Here is a 14992-nt window from a genome sequence, read left to right as displayed (position 1 = left end):
CAACTTCTGCCTCCCAGGTTCAAGTAATTCCCCTGCCTCAGCCTTCCATATAGCTGGGATTATAGGCATGCACCACCATGCCCTGCTAATTTTTTGTATTTTTAGTAGAGACGGGGTTTCGCCATGTTTGCCAGGCTGGTCTCGAACTCCTGACCTCATGATCTGCCCACCTTGGCCTCCCAAAGTGCTGGGATTACAGGTGTGAACCACTGCGTCCAGCCTGTGAGCTCTCTTAAATGAAAGTTTGATAAACCTGCTACCTAGGAAGGGTATGTATTAAAAAATTGAACCAAGTCTGAAAAAAAGGATACAAGTGAGGCCCCAGGACTTCAAAAGAGAGAATACCTTATAAATGGACATAGGACACATTTTTTTATTTTTTATTTTTTATTTTTTTTAGGAAAAGGATTACTAGCAAAGAAAAGTTACTATAACATTTAAAAGGGGCTGGGCACAGTGATTCACGCCTGTAATCCCAGCACTTTGGGAGGCAGAGGCAAGTGGATCACCTGAGGTCAAGAGTTCGAGACCAGCCTGACCAACATGGCAAAACCTCATCTCTACTACAAATACAAAAAAATTAGCCAGGCATGGTGTGGGGGGCACCTGTAATCCCAGTCTCCCTGGAGGCTGAGGTAGGAGAATTGCTAGAACCCTGGGGGGCAGAGGCTGCAATGAGTTGAGATCACACCACTGCTCTCCAGCCTAGGCAACAAAAGTGAGACTCTGTCTCAAAAAAAAAAAAAAAAAAAAAGATTGGAAAGGGAAAATAATATATATGATATGGTTGAGAAGGTAATAAAAATTATATCAACTTTTTTCATATAATTGAAATAAAAAGAAACTTATCTCCTGGAGCTTCCACTGAATTATTTTTGCTTAAGATGGAGAATTTACAAATATGGTATTGTGTTATGTAGATACTTGGCTGCTGGCAACTAAATGAGTGTCTCCTAATTCTTTCATTCAAGCTAGGGATAGAACAGAGAAAAGTAACTCTGGGTAATCTTTGATAATTTATATAAAGTATTAAGTTAATGTAAGGAGTTAATTTGAAAATGATCTCATAGCTCCACATTTCTCTTAACCAGTGTTATTCCATGTTTCTAGGAGTATATTCTCAAAGGAGTGGTCAATGCAGCCCTTGGCCAGGAAATAGGTTCAGTGAGTATGAAATCACTGATAATCTATCGGTTGTAAAGTTATAGGTATGTGGAAGAGAACAAAATGACTATCGAAGTGCAGGCAGCAATAGACTCTCCTGTAGCTCCTTTTATTTCTCTGTATCCCTCAATCCAGACTCCATTGTGAAAAGAATGTTATAGTATTTAGAGACAAAAACAAACAAATAAACAAAAAAACCACAATCCTGTGACCCTAAAGATTTCTCCTTGTTTAAAAGGGTTTAATTTTCAGAAGAATCACTTGAACACAGGAGGCGGAGGTTGCAGTGAGCCGAGATCATGCTACTGCACAGCCTGGGTGACAGAGCAAGACTCCGTCTCCAAAAAAAAGGTCCTTTTTTTTTTTTTTTGAGACGGAGTTTTGCTCTTGTTACCCAGGCTGAAGTGCAATGACGCGATCTCGGCTCACCACAACCACCGCCTCCTGGGTTCAGGCAATTCTCCTGCCTCAGCCTCCTGAGTAGCTGCGATTACAGGCACGTGCCACCATGCCCAGCTAATTTTTAGTATTTTTAGTAGAGACGGGGTTTCACCGTGTTGACCAGGATGGTCTTGATATCTTGACCTCGTGATCCACGCGCCTCGGACTCCCAAAGTGCTGGGATTACAGGTGTGAGCCACCGCGCCCGGCCAAAGGTCCATTTTTTAAATAGCAATTTATTTAATAACAAATTTTAAAATCGTTGCGCAACTTCTTTTTTTTTTTTTTTTTTTGAGACGGAGTTTCGCTCTTGTTACCCAGGCTGGAGTGCAAAGGCACGATCTCGGCTCACCGCAACCTCCGCCTCCTGGGTTCAAGCAATTCTCCTGCCTCAGTCTCCTGAGTAGCTGGGATTACAGGCACGCGCCACCATGCCCAGCTACTTTTTTGTATTTTTAGCAGAGACGGGGTTTCACCATGTTGACCAGGATGGTCTCGATCTCTCGACCTCGTGATCCACCCGCCTCGGCCTCCCAAAGTGCTGGGATTACAGGCTTGAGCCACCGCGCCCGGCGCAACTTCATTCTTATTTGCAGGGACTTTTTTTTGACTTACATAGATCTGAGCTATAATTTTGACATCTGTAAACTGGAGAAAATTGTTTCTTGGGAAATTTTTTTTTTTATAAACACCAAAACACTGTCTAAAATTAAGCTCTTATCCATCTTAATACATCATTCTTTGTTCTTTTTGGAACAAAATGGGATACGAATAAATCTTATCTCAAGTTCTTTTTTTTTTTTTTTTTTTTTTTTTTTTTGAGACGGAGTTTCGCTCTTGTTACCCAGGCTGGAGTGCAATGGCGTGATCTCGGCTCACCGCAACCTCCGCCTCCTGGGTTCAGGCAATTCTCCTGCCTCAGCCTCCTGAGTAGCTGGGATTATAGGCACACACCACCATGCCCAGCTAATTTTTTATATTTTTAGTAGAGACGGGGTTTCACCATGTTGACCAGGTTGGTCTCGATCTCTTGACCTCGTGATCCACCCGCCTCGGCCTCCCAAAGTGCTGGGATTACAGGCTTGAGCCACCACGCCCGGCCTTATCTCAAGTTCATTCTGCAATGTCTTGTATAGTAAATAGGCAGCAAATATTTATTAAATAAATGAGTTTAGGCCGGGTGTGGTGGCTCACACCTGTAATCCCAGTACTTTGAGAGGCCAGGGCGGGCAGATCATGAGGTCAGGAGTTTAAGACCAGCCTGACCAACATGGTGAAAGTCCATTTCTACTAAAAATACAAAAAATTAGCCGGGCATGGTGGTGCATGCCTGTAATCCCAGCTACTCAGGAGGCTGAGGTAGGAGAATCACTTGAACCCGGGAGGTGGAGGTTGCGGTGAGCCAAGATTGTGCCATTGCACTTCAGCCTGAGCAATAAGAGCGAAACTCCATCTCCAAAAATGTAAATAAATAAATGAGTTTAATAAATACTCCTTGTTACATTTATAGCTCCTGTTCCAAAGCCTGATAAAAGAGCAATAGATATTTGTAGAATGAGTTCATTTAATGAAGTTTTATGGTAGAATTTAAGGATTTGATTCTTTTTCTTTTCTGTCTGTCCCTGCACAGGTTTTAATTCAGTTTCAGGTCTAGTTGTTATGCTAATAAGAATTAGTATTGTTTGGGGCAAGATTTAAAAGAAGGTTATATGTTAAATCCTGACAAATATGTTAGAACCATAAAGTATAATAAAATAAAATATTTTTACTTTATTCCTCTATATCAGCTCAGTTTGTTTTTCAGAGGGATCATATGAAAATTGCCCAGCAGTTCTTCCAGTTGGTGGGAGGATCAGCTAGCGAATGTGGTATGTCTGAAATCTGTACTTAGGATCATGCTTCATAATTGGAGTGGGACATATATTGACTGTAAAGTTTGATTCTCTGTCTAGGAATGTATCTATTAGGCTTCACATTGTAAAGTGGGAGGTCAGAAATAAGAGAGACTATTGGAATTAGTTCTTCTCAACATTTCAGCTAAAATGGGATAAGAGAATAAATAAAGGAGAGTAGATTTACTGTTTTGTTCCTGAGATTTTTAAAACTTTGAATCAGTTTTAGATATGAAATGTTATTTATTTATTATTTTTGAGATGGAGTCTTGTTTATCACCAGGCTGGAGTGCAGTGGCATGATCTTGGCTCACTGCAAACTCCGTCTCCCGGATTCAAGAGATTCCCCTGCCTCAGCCTCCTGAGTAGCTGGGACTATAGGTGTGCACCACCACACTTGGCTAATTTTTTGTATTTTAGTAGAGCTGTGGTTTCACCATGGCCAGGATGGTCTCGATCTCCTGACCTCATGATCTACCCTCCATGACCTCCCAAAGTGCTGGGATTATAGGTGTGAGCCACTGCACCTGGCTTGAAATGTTATTTTTTACTGAGTTTTCAAGAGTTCTTTTGAGCATTAACCTTTGTCACATTCTGGTATGTCATTTGCCTTTAAACTTTGCCTATGATATTTTTTTTCCATATAAAGATGTTAAAAACAGCCAGGCATGCTGGCTCAATCTTGTAATTCCAGCACTTGGGGAGGCTGAGGCAGACAGATGGCTTGAGCCCAGAACTTCAAGACCAGCCTGGGCAACATAGGAAGACTCCATCTCTACAAATAATCATTTAAAAAATCAGCCAGATGTGGTGGCATGCACCTATGGCCCCAGCTACTTGAGAGGCTGAAGTGTCAGGTTTGCCTGAGCCTAGGAAGTTGAGGCTGCAGCAAGCCACTACACCAATGCATTCCAGCCCGGGCAACAGAGTGAGACCCCCATCTCAAATACATATTTATATATACATATACATGTGTGCCATAAAACCAATACTATCAAAATTCAAGGAATCACCAGAGGCTACTATGAGCAATGATAGGCCAATAAATTTGAAAAACTAGAAGAAATGGATAAATTCCTAGACACATACAACCAACCAAGATTGAACCATGAAGAAATCCAAAACCTGAGCAGACCAATAACAAGTAATGAGATCAAAGCCATAATAAATATATTTCCAATAAAGAAAAACCCAGGACCCGTTGGCTTCACTGCAGAATTCTACCAAACATTTAAAGAAAAACTAAGATCAATCTTGTTCAAACTATTCCAAAAAAGAAAGGAGGAAATATTTCCAAACTCATTCTTCAAGACCAGGATTGCCCTGATAACAAAACCAAAGACACATCAAAAAAAGAACTGAAGGCCAGTATCTCGAATGAATGGGGTTAAAAAAATAGTCAACAAAATATTAGCAAAAAGAATTCAACAACACATTAAAAAGATCATTCATCATGACCAACTGGGATTTATCTCAGCGATGCAAGGATGGTTGAACTTATACAAATAAATGGGATACATCGTATCAGCAGAATGAAGGACAAAAACTATATGATCATTTCAACTAATGCTGAGAAAGCATTTGATTAAATACAACCTTCTTTTATGATAAAAACCCTCAAAAAACTGGGTGTAGAAGGAACATACCTCAATGCAATAAAATCCATATACAACAGAAAGTATCATATTGAATGGGGAAAATGGAAAGCCTTTCCTCTAAGATCTAGAACAAGACAAGGATTCCCACTTTTACCGCTGTTATTCAACATAGTACTGGAAGTCCTAGCTAGTAATTAGACAAGAGAAAGAAATGAAGCACATTCTAATTGAAAAGGAAGAAGTCAAATTATCCAAGTTTGCAGATGATACGATCTTATATTTGGAAAACCTAAAGACTCTACCAAAAAACCATTAGAACCTGTAAGGAAATGCAGTAAAATTGCAAGATGCAAAACCAACAAATAAAAATCAGTGGTTGGCCAGGCATGGTGGCTCATACCTGTAATCCCAGCACTTTGGGAGGCCAAAGTGGGTAGATCATGAGGTCAGGAGTTTGAGACCATCCTGACCAACATGGTGAAACCTGGTCTCTACTGGAAAAAAAAAAAAATTAGCTGGGTGTGGTAATCCCAGCTACTTGGGAGGCTGAGGCACGAGAATTGCTTGAACCAGGAGGCGGCGGTTATAGTGAGCCAAGATCACACCACTGCACTCCAGCCTGGTGACAGAGCAAGACTCCATCTCAAAACTTAAAAAAAAAAAAAAAAAACCAGTGGCATTTCTATATGCCAACAGCAAACAATCTGAAAATCAAAAAAAGTAATCCCATTTATAATAGCTACCAGTAGAATTAAATACTTAGGAGTTAACCAAAGTAGTGAAGTATCTCTACAATAAAAACTATGAAACACTGATGTAAGACATTGAAGAGGGCACACAAAAGAGGAAAGATATTTCATATTCATAGATTGGAAGAATCAATATTGTTAAAATGTTCATACTACCCAAAACAGTCTACAGATTCAATGCAATCCCTATGAAAATACGAATGGTATTCTTTATAAAAATAGAAAAAAAAATCCTAAAATTTATACAGAACCACAAAAGACCAGAATAGCCAAAGCTGTCCAGAGCAGAAAGAACAAAACTGGAGGAATCCCTGTACCTGATTTCTAATTATACCTCAGCGCTATAGTAACCAAAACAGCATGGCACTGGCATAAAAACAGACACATAGACCAATGAAGCACGTTAAGAGAACCCAGAAATAAATTCATACATCTACAGTGAACTCATTTTTGATAAAGATGTCAAGAACCTTGGGTAAAGGAAAGTCTCTTCAATAAATTGTATGGGAAAACTGGATGTCCTTATGCAGAAGAATGAAACTAGACTCCCATCTCTACCCCTATAAGAAACTCAAATTAAAATAGGTTAAAGACTGAAACTAAGACCTCAAATAAGGAAAATTCTACAAGAAAACATTGGGGAAGTGGCCGGGCGCGGTGGCTCAAGCCTGTAATCCCAGCACTTTGGGAGGCCAAGGCGGGTGGATCACGAGGTCAAGAGATCGAGAGCATCCTGGTCCACATGGTGAAACCCCGTCTCTACTAAAAATACAAAAAAATTAGCTGGGCATGGTGGCGCGTGCCTGGAATCCCAGCTACTCGGGAGGCTGAGGCAGGAGAATTGCCTGAGCCCAGGAGGCGGAGGTTGCGGTGAGCCGAGATCGCGCCATTGCACTCCAGCCTGGGTAAAAAGAGCGAAACTCCGTCTCAAAAAAAAAAAAAAAAAAAGAAAACATTGGGGAAAGTCTCCAGGACATTGGTGTTGGCAAAGACTTCTTTTTACGTTATTGCTCTTGTTTTTGTTTTTGTTTTTTCAAACAAGACAGGCTTTATATAGATCACCAGAAGTAACACTTGACAGAAAGGGAACCATAACATTACACAGCAAAGTATAGCTGTAAAATCTCAAACAAGAAAGGCAGTGCTTTCTTTCGATCACCAAAAATAATGTTTTATAGAGAGGAAATTGTTAGAAGCAAATGTCTAGCTGCAAATTTTCTTTTGCCATCAATCTTGATTCCCTCTAAAATACTTTGGAACTATTTTGTGGTTTCCAAGTACAAACTAAACATTGTTGGACAGAGTTGCTCAGCTTCATCAAAAGAATGAAACCAATTTGCAAAAAAATTTTGTTCGATGGTAACAAATAACAAAACCATGTGATTCTTGCTGTTTAACTGCAATGTCTGTTGAAATGGCCTAACTTATGTACTCTTCTGTGAACATTTCACTGTGAACACAGTTGCTTTTTTCCTGCCATCACACATGGCCTGCACAGTAGCAAGTGTTGTGTCAGAGCACTTTCAGGCACCCAGGAAATATTTCCTAACAGAATAACTACATTATGTGGGCAACTCAAACAACAGGGCCCACCTCTGTCAGAGCCACCAAATGGGCATTGTGTTTGTGCTCTGGGTAAAGACCCACCACCTTGATAGTTGTTCATCTGGAACCCAGAGCACCAAGCTAGACAGAGCAGTTGTTCTTACAGAACCACCAACACTTTAAGAAATTACCCAGGGGCCGGGCGCAGTGGCTCAAGCCTGTAATCCCAGCACTTTGGGAGGCCGAGGTGGTTGGATCATGAGGTCAAGAGATCGAGACCATCCTGGTCAATATGGTGAAACCACGTCTCTACTAAAAATACAAAAAAGTTAGCGGGGCATGGTGGCGCGTGCCTGTAATCCCAGCTACACAGGAGGTTGAGGCAGGAGAATTGCCTGAACCCAGGAGGCAGAGATTGCGGTGAGCCGAGATCGCGCCATTGCACTCCAGCCTGGGTGACAAGAGCGAAAGTCCGTCTCAAAAAAAAAGAAAAAAAAAAGGAAATTGCCCAGGGATTCTTGGTGCTGTAACGCACCTCACAAGCAAAGACATAAGCTGACTCTGGGAAAAAGTCATCATGGTATTCTGCTAAAAACCTCAAATAAGCATCAGAGTGCTTCAAAAAAGTCTTCAGATATTTCTCAGAAAAGGACATCTTCCCAAGGATTTCTGGAAGTTTTATAAAAAATTGCAGCAAATGTTATGCCCTGTAAATGTAAGAGGGTGGAGACACTGGTCACCTGGTGGGTAATTGTCAGGCACAGCCTTCCAGGAAAGGACCTCATTCATTTCATTAGTTTTTCTTTCTCCCTTCAGAGCCAGCAAACACTGCACTCCCTTCCTTGCTAGGAGTAGAGGAATAGGTGAAGATGATCTGCCAAGCACAGGTGTCTTCTTTTCCAGGTGCAGGAGCAGCTTGGGCATGCTGGTGGATGTATCCTGCTGCCAGCGCTTGGGTGAGGTGAGGTGCTGCTCTCAGAAAGTCTGTCACAGTTGGCGGTGTGGCACATGGACCACCTCAGAGACTGCAGTGCTTCCAGCTCAGCCTTGCACCTTTGTTGGTTCACCAGTGGTTGGCTGACTCTCTGTGCACTGTCACATGGATGGATTCCACAGAGGCAGGCTGAGAGAGAGTTCCTTCTAGTTCCTATTAGTGTTTGTGGCACTTTCCTTAATTGGGAGAAAAAATTTAGATGAAGTCACCTTTTTTTTTTTTGAGACCAAGTCTCACTCTGCCACTGAGGCTCGAGTTCAGTGGCGTGATTTTGGCTCACTGCATCCTCTGTCTCCTGGGTTCAAGCTCTTCTCCTGCCTCAGCCTCCCAAGTAGCTGGGATTATAGGCATGGGCTACCATGCCTGGTTAATTTTTGTATTTTTAGTAGAGATGGGGTTTCACCATGTTGTCTAGGCTGGTCTTGAACTCCTGACCTCAGGTGATCCTCCCACCTCGGCCTCCCAAAGTGCTAAGATTACAGGCTTAAGGCACCATACCTGGACTTTTTATTTTTTTTTTTGAGACATTGTCTTGCTCTTGTCACTCAGGCTGGAGTGCCGTGATGTGATCTCAGCTCAGTGAAACCTCTTCCTCCTGGGTTCAAGCGTCAAGCAATTCTCCTGCCTCAGCCTCCCAAGTAGCTGGGATTACAGGTGCCCGCCACCATGCATGGCTAATTTTTGTATTTTTAGTAGAGATGGGCTTTCGGCCACATTGGCCAGGCTGGTCTCGAACTCTTAACCTCAGGCGATCCACTCGCCTCAGCTTCCCAAAGTGCTGGGATTACAGGCATGAGCAGCCGTGCCCAGCAAAGTCACCTTTTTATACTGAGCTTATTCATACAGATAGAGTAAAGCCAGTGGGGGAATGTAATCAAATATTATTCTTAATCCATCCACCATCTTTACAAAAGTCACATTCTTTTTTCTGGGATATAATGCACATTCATGTTGGCATGTGGCATAGCGTGATGGTGACTAGGCCTCTCATTGGCTGAAAAGGCTGCATTCATAGCAAAACGTTTGACATAGGATTCCAAAATCATTATTGGTTGGTCTGGCATGAAAGTTTCACTAGCATTTCCTCCTGTTAATGTAATAACAATCATCCTCCTGCTGCCTCAGAACTTCAGGGATTTCTATAGTTATTGTTCTTTCTTCCATTTCTCTTTTTGTTTGTAGCTCTGGTTTTTTCACTCCAGTCTTTTCTTCAATAACACTTTCTTTACTTATTTCTTTATCCTGTCTTTGCTGCTGTCAGAGGAACTGCTTAATGACTTTTCATCACTTTCATCTTTTTCTTCAGTTGAGAGGCCTTTTAAGACAGAGTCAATCGACACCAGGCAACCTTCAGCACTTCTTCTTTCTTCCTGTGCTCCTCAGGTGAGCTACAGTTTTTCTTGCCAATTTATGCTGTAATCTATGATTTTCATCGGTATCACAAAAAACATGATCTTCAGCCCATTTATCCCAGCTTCTGTTCCAACCATTACAATGGATCAGATATTCTGGAATCTTTCTGCCTTGTTTGTCTTTCCCAACAATAACATTAACAGTCTGGGTCTGATGGCAGGGTGTCCCACAGGAGCGCACACAGCACTGGGCCACACGAGGAGAGATTTAACAGGAAGACAAAAGCTGTAGTCAAAAGGCCTCTTCCACCTGTATTGGTGTCGGGGGTGCAAACATTAACAACAAAGCACGCGTGATGTTCCCCACCACGTGTGAGTGGCCTGGCCCAAAGATTTCTTGAGTAATACCCCACAGACACAAGCAACCAAAGCAAAAATGGACAAATGGGATGACATCAAATGAAAAAAGCTTCTGCACAGCAAAGGAAACCATCAGCAAAGTGAAGCGACAACCCACAGAATGGAGAAATATTTGCCATCTGACAAGGGATTCCTAATCAGAAAATATAGAAGGAGCTCAAACAACTCAATAAGAAAAAAATCTAACACTCCAATTTGAAAATGGGCAAAAGATCTGAACAGACATTTCTTTTTTTTTTAAATTTATTTAATTTTTTCCTGTCGCCCACCCCCAGACATTTCTTAAAAGATACAGATGACAAATGGGTATATGAAAGGTGCTCAGCATCATTGATCATCAGAGAAATGCAAATCAAAACTACAGTGAGATATCATCTCATTCCAGTTAAAATGGCTTTTATGCAAAAGACAGGCAGCAACCAATGCTGGAAAGGATGTGGAGAAAAGGGACCCTCGTACACTGTTTGTGGGAATGTAAATTAGCACGACCACTATGGAGACCAGTTTGGACGTTCCTCAAAACACTAAAAATAGGATGACCATATGATCCGGCAATCTCACTGCTAGGTATATACCCAAATAAAGGAAATCAGCATATCAAAGAGATACTTGCACATGAATGTTTATTGCAGCACAATTCAAAATAGCGAACATTTGGAAGCAACCTAAGCATCCATCAACAGACGAAGGGATAAAGAAAATGTGGTACATATACACAGTGGAATACTGTTCAGTCATAAAAAGAATGAGATGAGATGAATGAGATCCTGTCATTTGCAACAACATGAATGGAAGTGGAGAACATTATGTTAAGTGAAATAAGCCAGGCACAGAAAGACACAGTTTTCACTTATTTGTGGGAGCTAAAAAATATTAAAACACTTGAACTCAAGGAGGTAGAGAGTAGAATGATGGTTAGCAGAGCCTAGGAGGGGTAGTAGTGTAGAAGGACAGTGGGGATGGCTAACAGGTACAAAAAAAATTAGAATTAATAAGATCTAGTATTTGATAACACAACAGAATGGCTGCATTTAACAATAATTTATTATACATTTCAAAGTAACTAGAAGAGTATAATTGGATGGTTTGTAACATAAAGAAAGGATAAATGCTTGATGTGATGGATACCCCATTTACCCTGATGGAATTATACATTATATGCCTGTATCAAAATATCTTACGTACCCATAAATATATACTGGATATCCATATGCAGTATGGATATATGGACTACATAGCCACAAAAAATTTAAAAAGTAGATTAATAAAAATATTAAAACCATATTTAATTGCCTTTATCTTTTCTTTTCTTTTTCTTTTTTTTTTTTTTTTTAAGATGGAGTCTCATTCTGTTGCCCAGGCTGGAGTGCAGTGGCATGATCTCAGATCACTGCAACCTCTGTCTCCTGGGTTCAAGTGATTCTCCTGTCTCAGCCTCCCAAGTAGCTAGGACTACAGGTGCCCACCACCACACCTGGCTAATTTTTATATTTTTAGTAGAGATGGGGTTTTCGCCATGTTGGCCAGGCTGGTCTTGAACTCCTGACGTTGAATCGTTCACCTACTTCCACTTCCCAAAGTGCCGGGATTACAGGCATGAGCCACAGCACCAGCAATTAAGTTTATCTTTTCTATAATGATGTCTTGCATGGGAATTAAGCTTAGTAAGTGCTTTCTTTCAGCTGGGCGTGGTGGTTCACACCTGTAACCCCAGCACCTTCGGAGGCCGAGGCCGGTGGATCACAAGATCAGGCGATTGAGACCATCCTGGCCAACATTCGGTGAAACCCTGTCTCTACTAAAAATACAAAAGTTAGCTGGGGGTGGTAGCGTGTGCCTGTGATCCCAGCTACCTGTGAGGCTGTGGCAGGAGAATCGCTTGAACCAAGGAGTTGGAGGTTGCAGTGAGCCGAGATTGCACCACTGCACTCCAGCCTGGTGACAGGGTGAGACTCTGTCTCCAAAAAAAAAAGAAAGAAAGAAAAAGAAAATGCTTTCTTTCTGCCACAATTATATAATATTCACCTGTATTGCCCACTAGTAGTCTTGAAGCTTCATTTTTATAATTATTTATTTCATCAGCCAAGATTCAGTGAAAGATTTGAGAAAGGGCTACAAAAAGAGATGCTAGTTAACCAGCATGAACCAGTATGGTGCTGCCTGTGCTAGTTGTCTATGCCTATCTATTCTGAGTAACAGTGTTCATGCTGAACTGAAGATTAAATATTTTTGTCACCCCTGGATATTCACAAATGTTCCACCAACACCAGTTATTGAATAATATTTTCCCCGTTTCATTCATTGATTCATACAATAAAAATGTATTGAGCTGCTGAAGATACAGCAGTAAACAAACAAAATTTCCAACCGTTATGCAACTTACAGTCTAGTGGGCCAGACAGACTAGAAAAAATATATAGTGGCTGGGCACCGTTGTTTACGCCTGTAATCCCAGCACTTTGGGAGGCTAAGGCAGGCAGATCACAAGCTCAAGAGATGGAGACCAGCCTGGCCAACATGGTGAAACTCCATCTCTACTAAAAATATAAAAATTAGCCTAGTGTGGTGGTGTGTACCTGTAATCCCAGCTACTTGGGAGGCTGAGCCAAGAGAATAGATTGAACCTGGGAGGTGGGGGTTGCAGTGAGCCAAGATCACCCTACTGTACCCTAGCCTGGGCAACAGAGCAAGACTCTGTCTCAAATATATATATATATATATATATATATATATATATATATATATATAGTATATATACTATGTACATATAGTGTTTGTGTGTCCACACCTATATAGTTATACTATGTATGTATATGGTACATATATCTAGTATGTACATTCTGATCCCGATCCAACTTTTTGCCTGATATCAGATTCCTATTTGAGTAGTGGAGGATTCGTATAACTAACACCTTTACTACATGCATTCCTAAGACTCCTTATCCTGTTTACTTTTTTTCCTTTACCACTTGTAACAGTCTGATATACTATGTATATCAGATATATACGATAGATATATATCTTATCAGAGATACCAGAAAATGCCACCATTTTCTGTGGTAGCATTAGTGGCATCAACTATGTTAAAACTTTTGCTCTGAATGAAGAGACTCCCCCAAACAGGCTTTGTGTGAGCAACATGGTTGTTTATTCACCCAGCTGTGGGTGGGCTGAGTCCGAAAATGGAAGGTGGGATAGGAGTTGGTTTTATAGGTTGTGGAGAAGGCAGCGGAAAGTTACAAAAGGTACAGTTAAGGGCGGTTTTTTGCAAGCTGGGAGGGGGTTATAGGGTGTGGAGTCGCTAAGTTGGCCAAGCTAAGGTCAGTTACAAAGTCCAATGGCCTTGTCAGTTGAAGCCTGAATAAGAAACAATAGAGAAGGTCTCAGAGTTAAGTAGGAGCCACAGGAGCTGATCGTTTCTTCCTCTTTTCATGATCTTCCAGCTACTTCAGGTTTTCTAATTCCGGCAGGCCCTCCAGAGGTGTAGGTGCCGTTCACGGGGGTCACCATGTGGTAGGGGCCACGGCATGGTCAGACCTTACAAACTAATCCTTAAGATTAGTTTTGTGTTTATCTGGTATAACTGATGGTTTTATATTTTGTATGTATATCTGATTAGATATACCAGAAAATGCCTCATTTTCTGTGGTGGCATTAGTGGGATCAACTAATCCTTAAAAATAGTTTTGTGTTTATCTGGTATAACTGATGGTTTTATATCTTATGTGTATATCTGACTAGATATATATAATATTATATGTATCAGATATACATGGTATATCAGTCTGTGATAAGTGCTAAAGGAAAAAAATTTAGCAGGATAAGGAGCCTTAGGAATGTCTGTGGCAAGGGTGTTAGTTATAGGAATCCTCCACTATTCAAATAGAAATCTGATATCAGGCAAAAAATTGGATCAGGATCAGAATCAGATGGTTCCATGGCAAATTATTTTTCCGTTTGAGATTAGAAATGCTAGGTTGATTTAGAAAAGTGATGATGGAGACCAGGCCACACCAAGTGAATGTGCAAATGTTGGATGTGAGAATCAAAGCCCTGGAAATGATTTGGGTAATGCCGTAGCTAGTGAAACTGAAGGGCATGTGTTCATTTTGGACTCTGGGAGTTTATCCCTTATTGGTCACTCTCAATGACCTCCATTTGTTGGAGTTTTGCCCACTAAACAAAATCTAAAATTTCAGAATCTAGAAAGATGTCTAAGAATATTTTCCTGTCTCTAAATTATTAAATAACTAAAATTTCAGCTAAAGAGGATTTTAGTTTCATGAATATGTGTGGGGGTTTTTTTTCCCTCTATTTCAGATACAATACCAGGGAGGCAGTGCATGGCTTCCTGTTTCTTCCTGCTTAAGCAATTTGATGATGTCTTGATTTACCTCAATTCATTTAAGGTCAGTATAGAATTATATAAGACTATATACAAAATACTGTAGACTATGTCAGAGAAGGTAAGGTACCCTTAGAGATGACCCATTTTCTTTGGTGGCATTAGTGGCATAGACTAATCCATAAGGTTAATTTTGTGTTAATTGGTATAACTGGTGGTTTTATGTTTTATATGTTAATTCTCAATGCGACCTGTTCTTGGGGTGTTTTTCAGAGTTACTTCTATAATGATGACATCTTTAACTTTAATTATGCCCAAGCCAAAGCTGCAACAGGCAATACTAGTGAGGCTGAAGAGGTGGGTACCTGCTTTTGAAAGCATTTGAATGATCCTATCTAAAAACATCCTTGTCTTTTTCTCACTGGAATAAAATGGTTAAGGGTCAAGTGTTAAGGATTATTAAAGATTCCTCTGTTCTTAAGTTGCATTAAA

At 40.7% G+C, this 14992-nt stretch overlaps 1 protein-coding gene and 2 pseudogenes across 2 annotated transcripts in view; 1 reads left to right on the top strand and 2 right to left on the bottom strand.

The window, feature by feature from the left end:
- The window catches only part of IFT56 (intraflagellar transport 56), a 65339-nt gene that overhangs the window by 36894 nt on the left and 13453 nt on the right, over nt 1-14992 (top strand). For both annotated transcript variants that reach the window (XR_012512017.1, XM_039473005.2), the window contains exons 11-14: nt 1111-1164; nt 3410-3473; nt 14476-14564; nt 14774-14857. Coding sequence is in view for 1 of the 2 variants with exons in the window: in XM_039473005.2 (XP_039328939.1) it covers nt 1111-1164; nt 3410-3473; nt 14476-14564; nt 14774-14857 (291 nt within the window). In the remaining variant the exon portion in view is untranslated. The remainder of the gene's footprint in view (nt 1-1110; nt 1165-3409; nt 3474-14475; nt 14565-14773; nt 14858-14992) is intronic.
- LOC104651696 (MSL complex subunit 3 pseudogene) lies at nt 7269-9177 on the bottom strand (annotated as a pseudogene).
- Nucleotides 9218-13665, bottom strand: LOC141579916 (MSL complex subunit 3 pseudogene; annotated as a pseudogene).

Source organism: Saimiri boliviensis, chromosome 10, assembly GCF_048565385.1.
Source record: "Saimiri boliviensis isolate mSaiBol1 chromosome 10, mSaiBol1.pri, whole genome shotgun sequence".
Classification (NCBI taxonomy): Eukaryota; Metazoa; Chordata; class Mammalia; order Primates; family Cebidae; genus Saimiri; species Saimiri boliviensis.
Note: the sequence above shows the minus strand (reverse complement) of the source record. Positions and strands in the feature narration are given on the sequence as shown.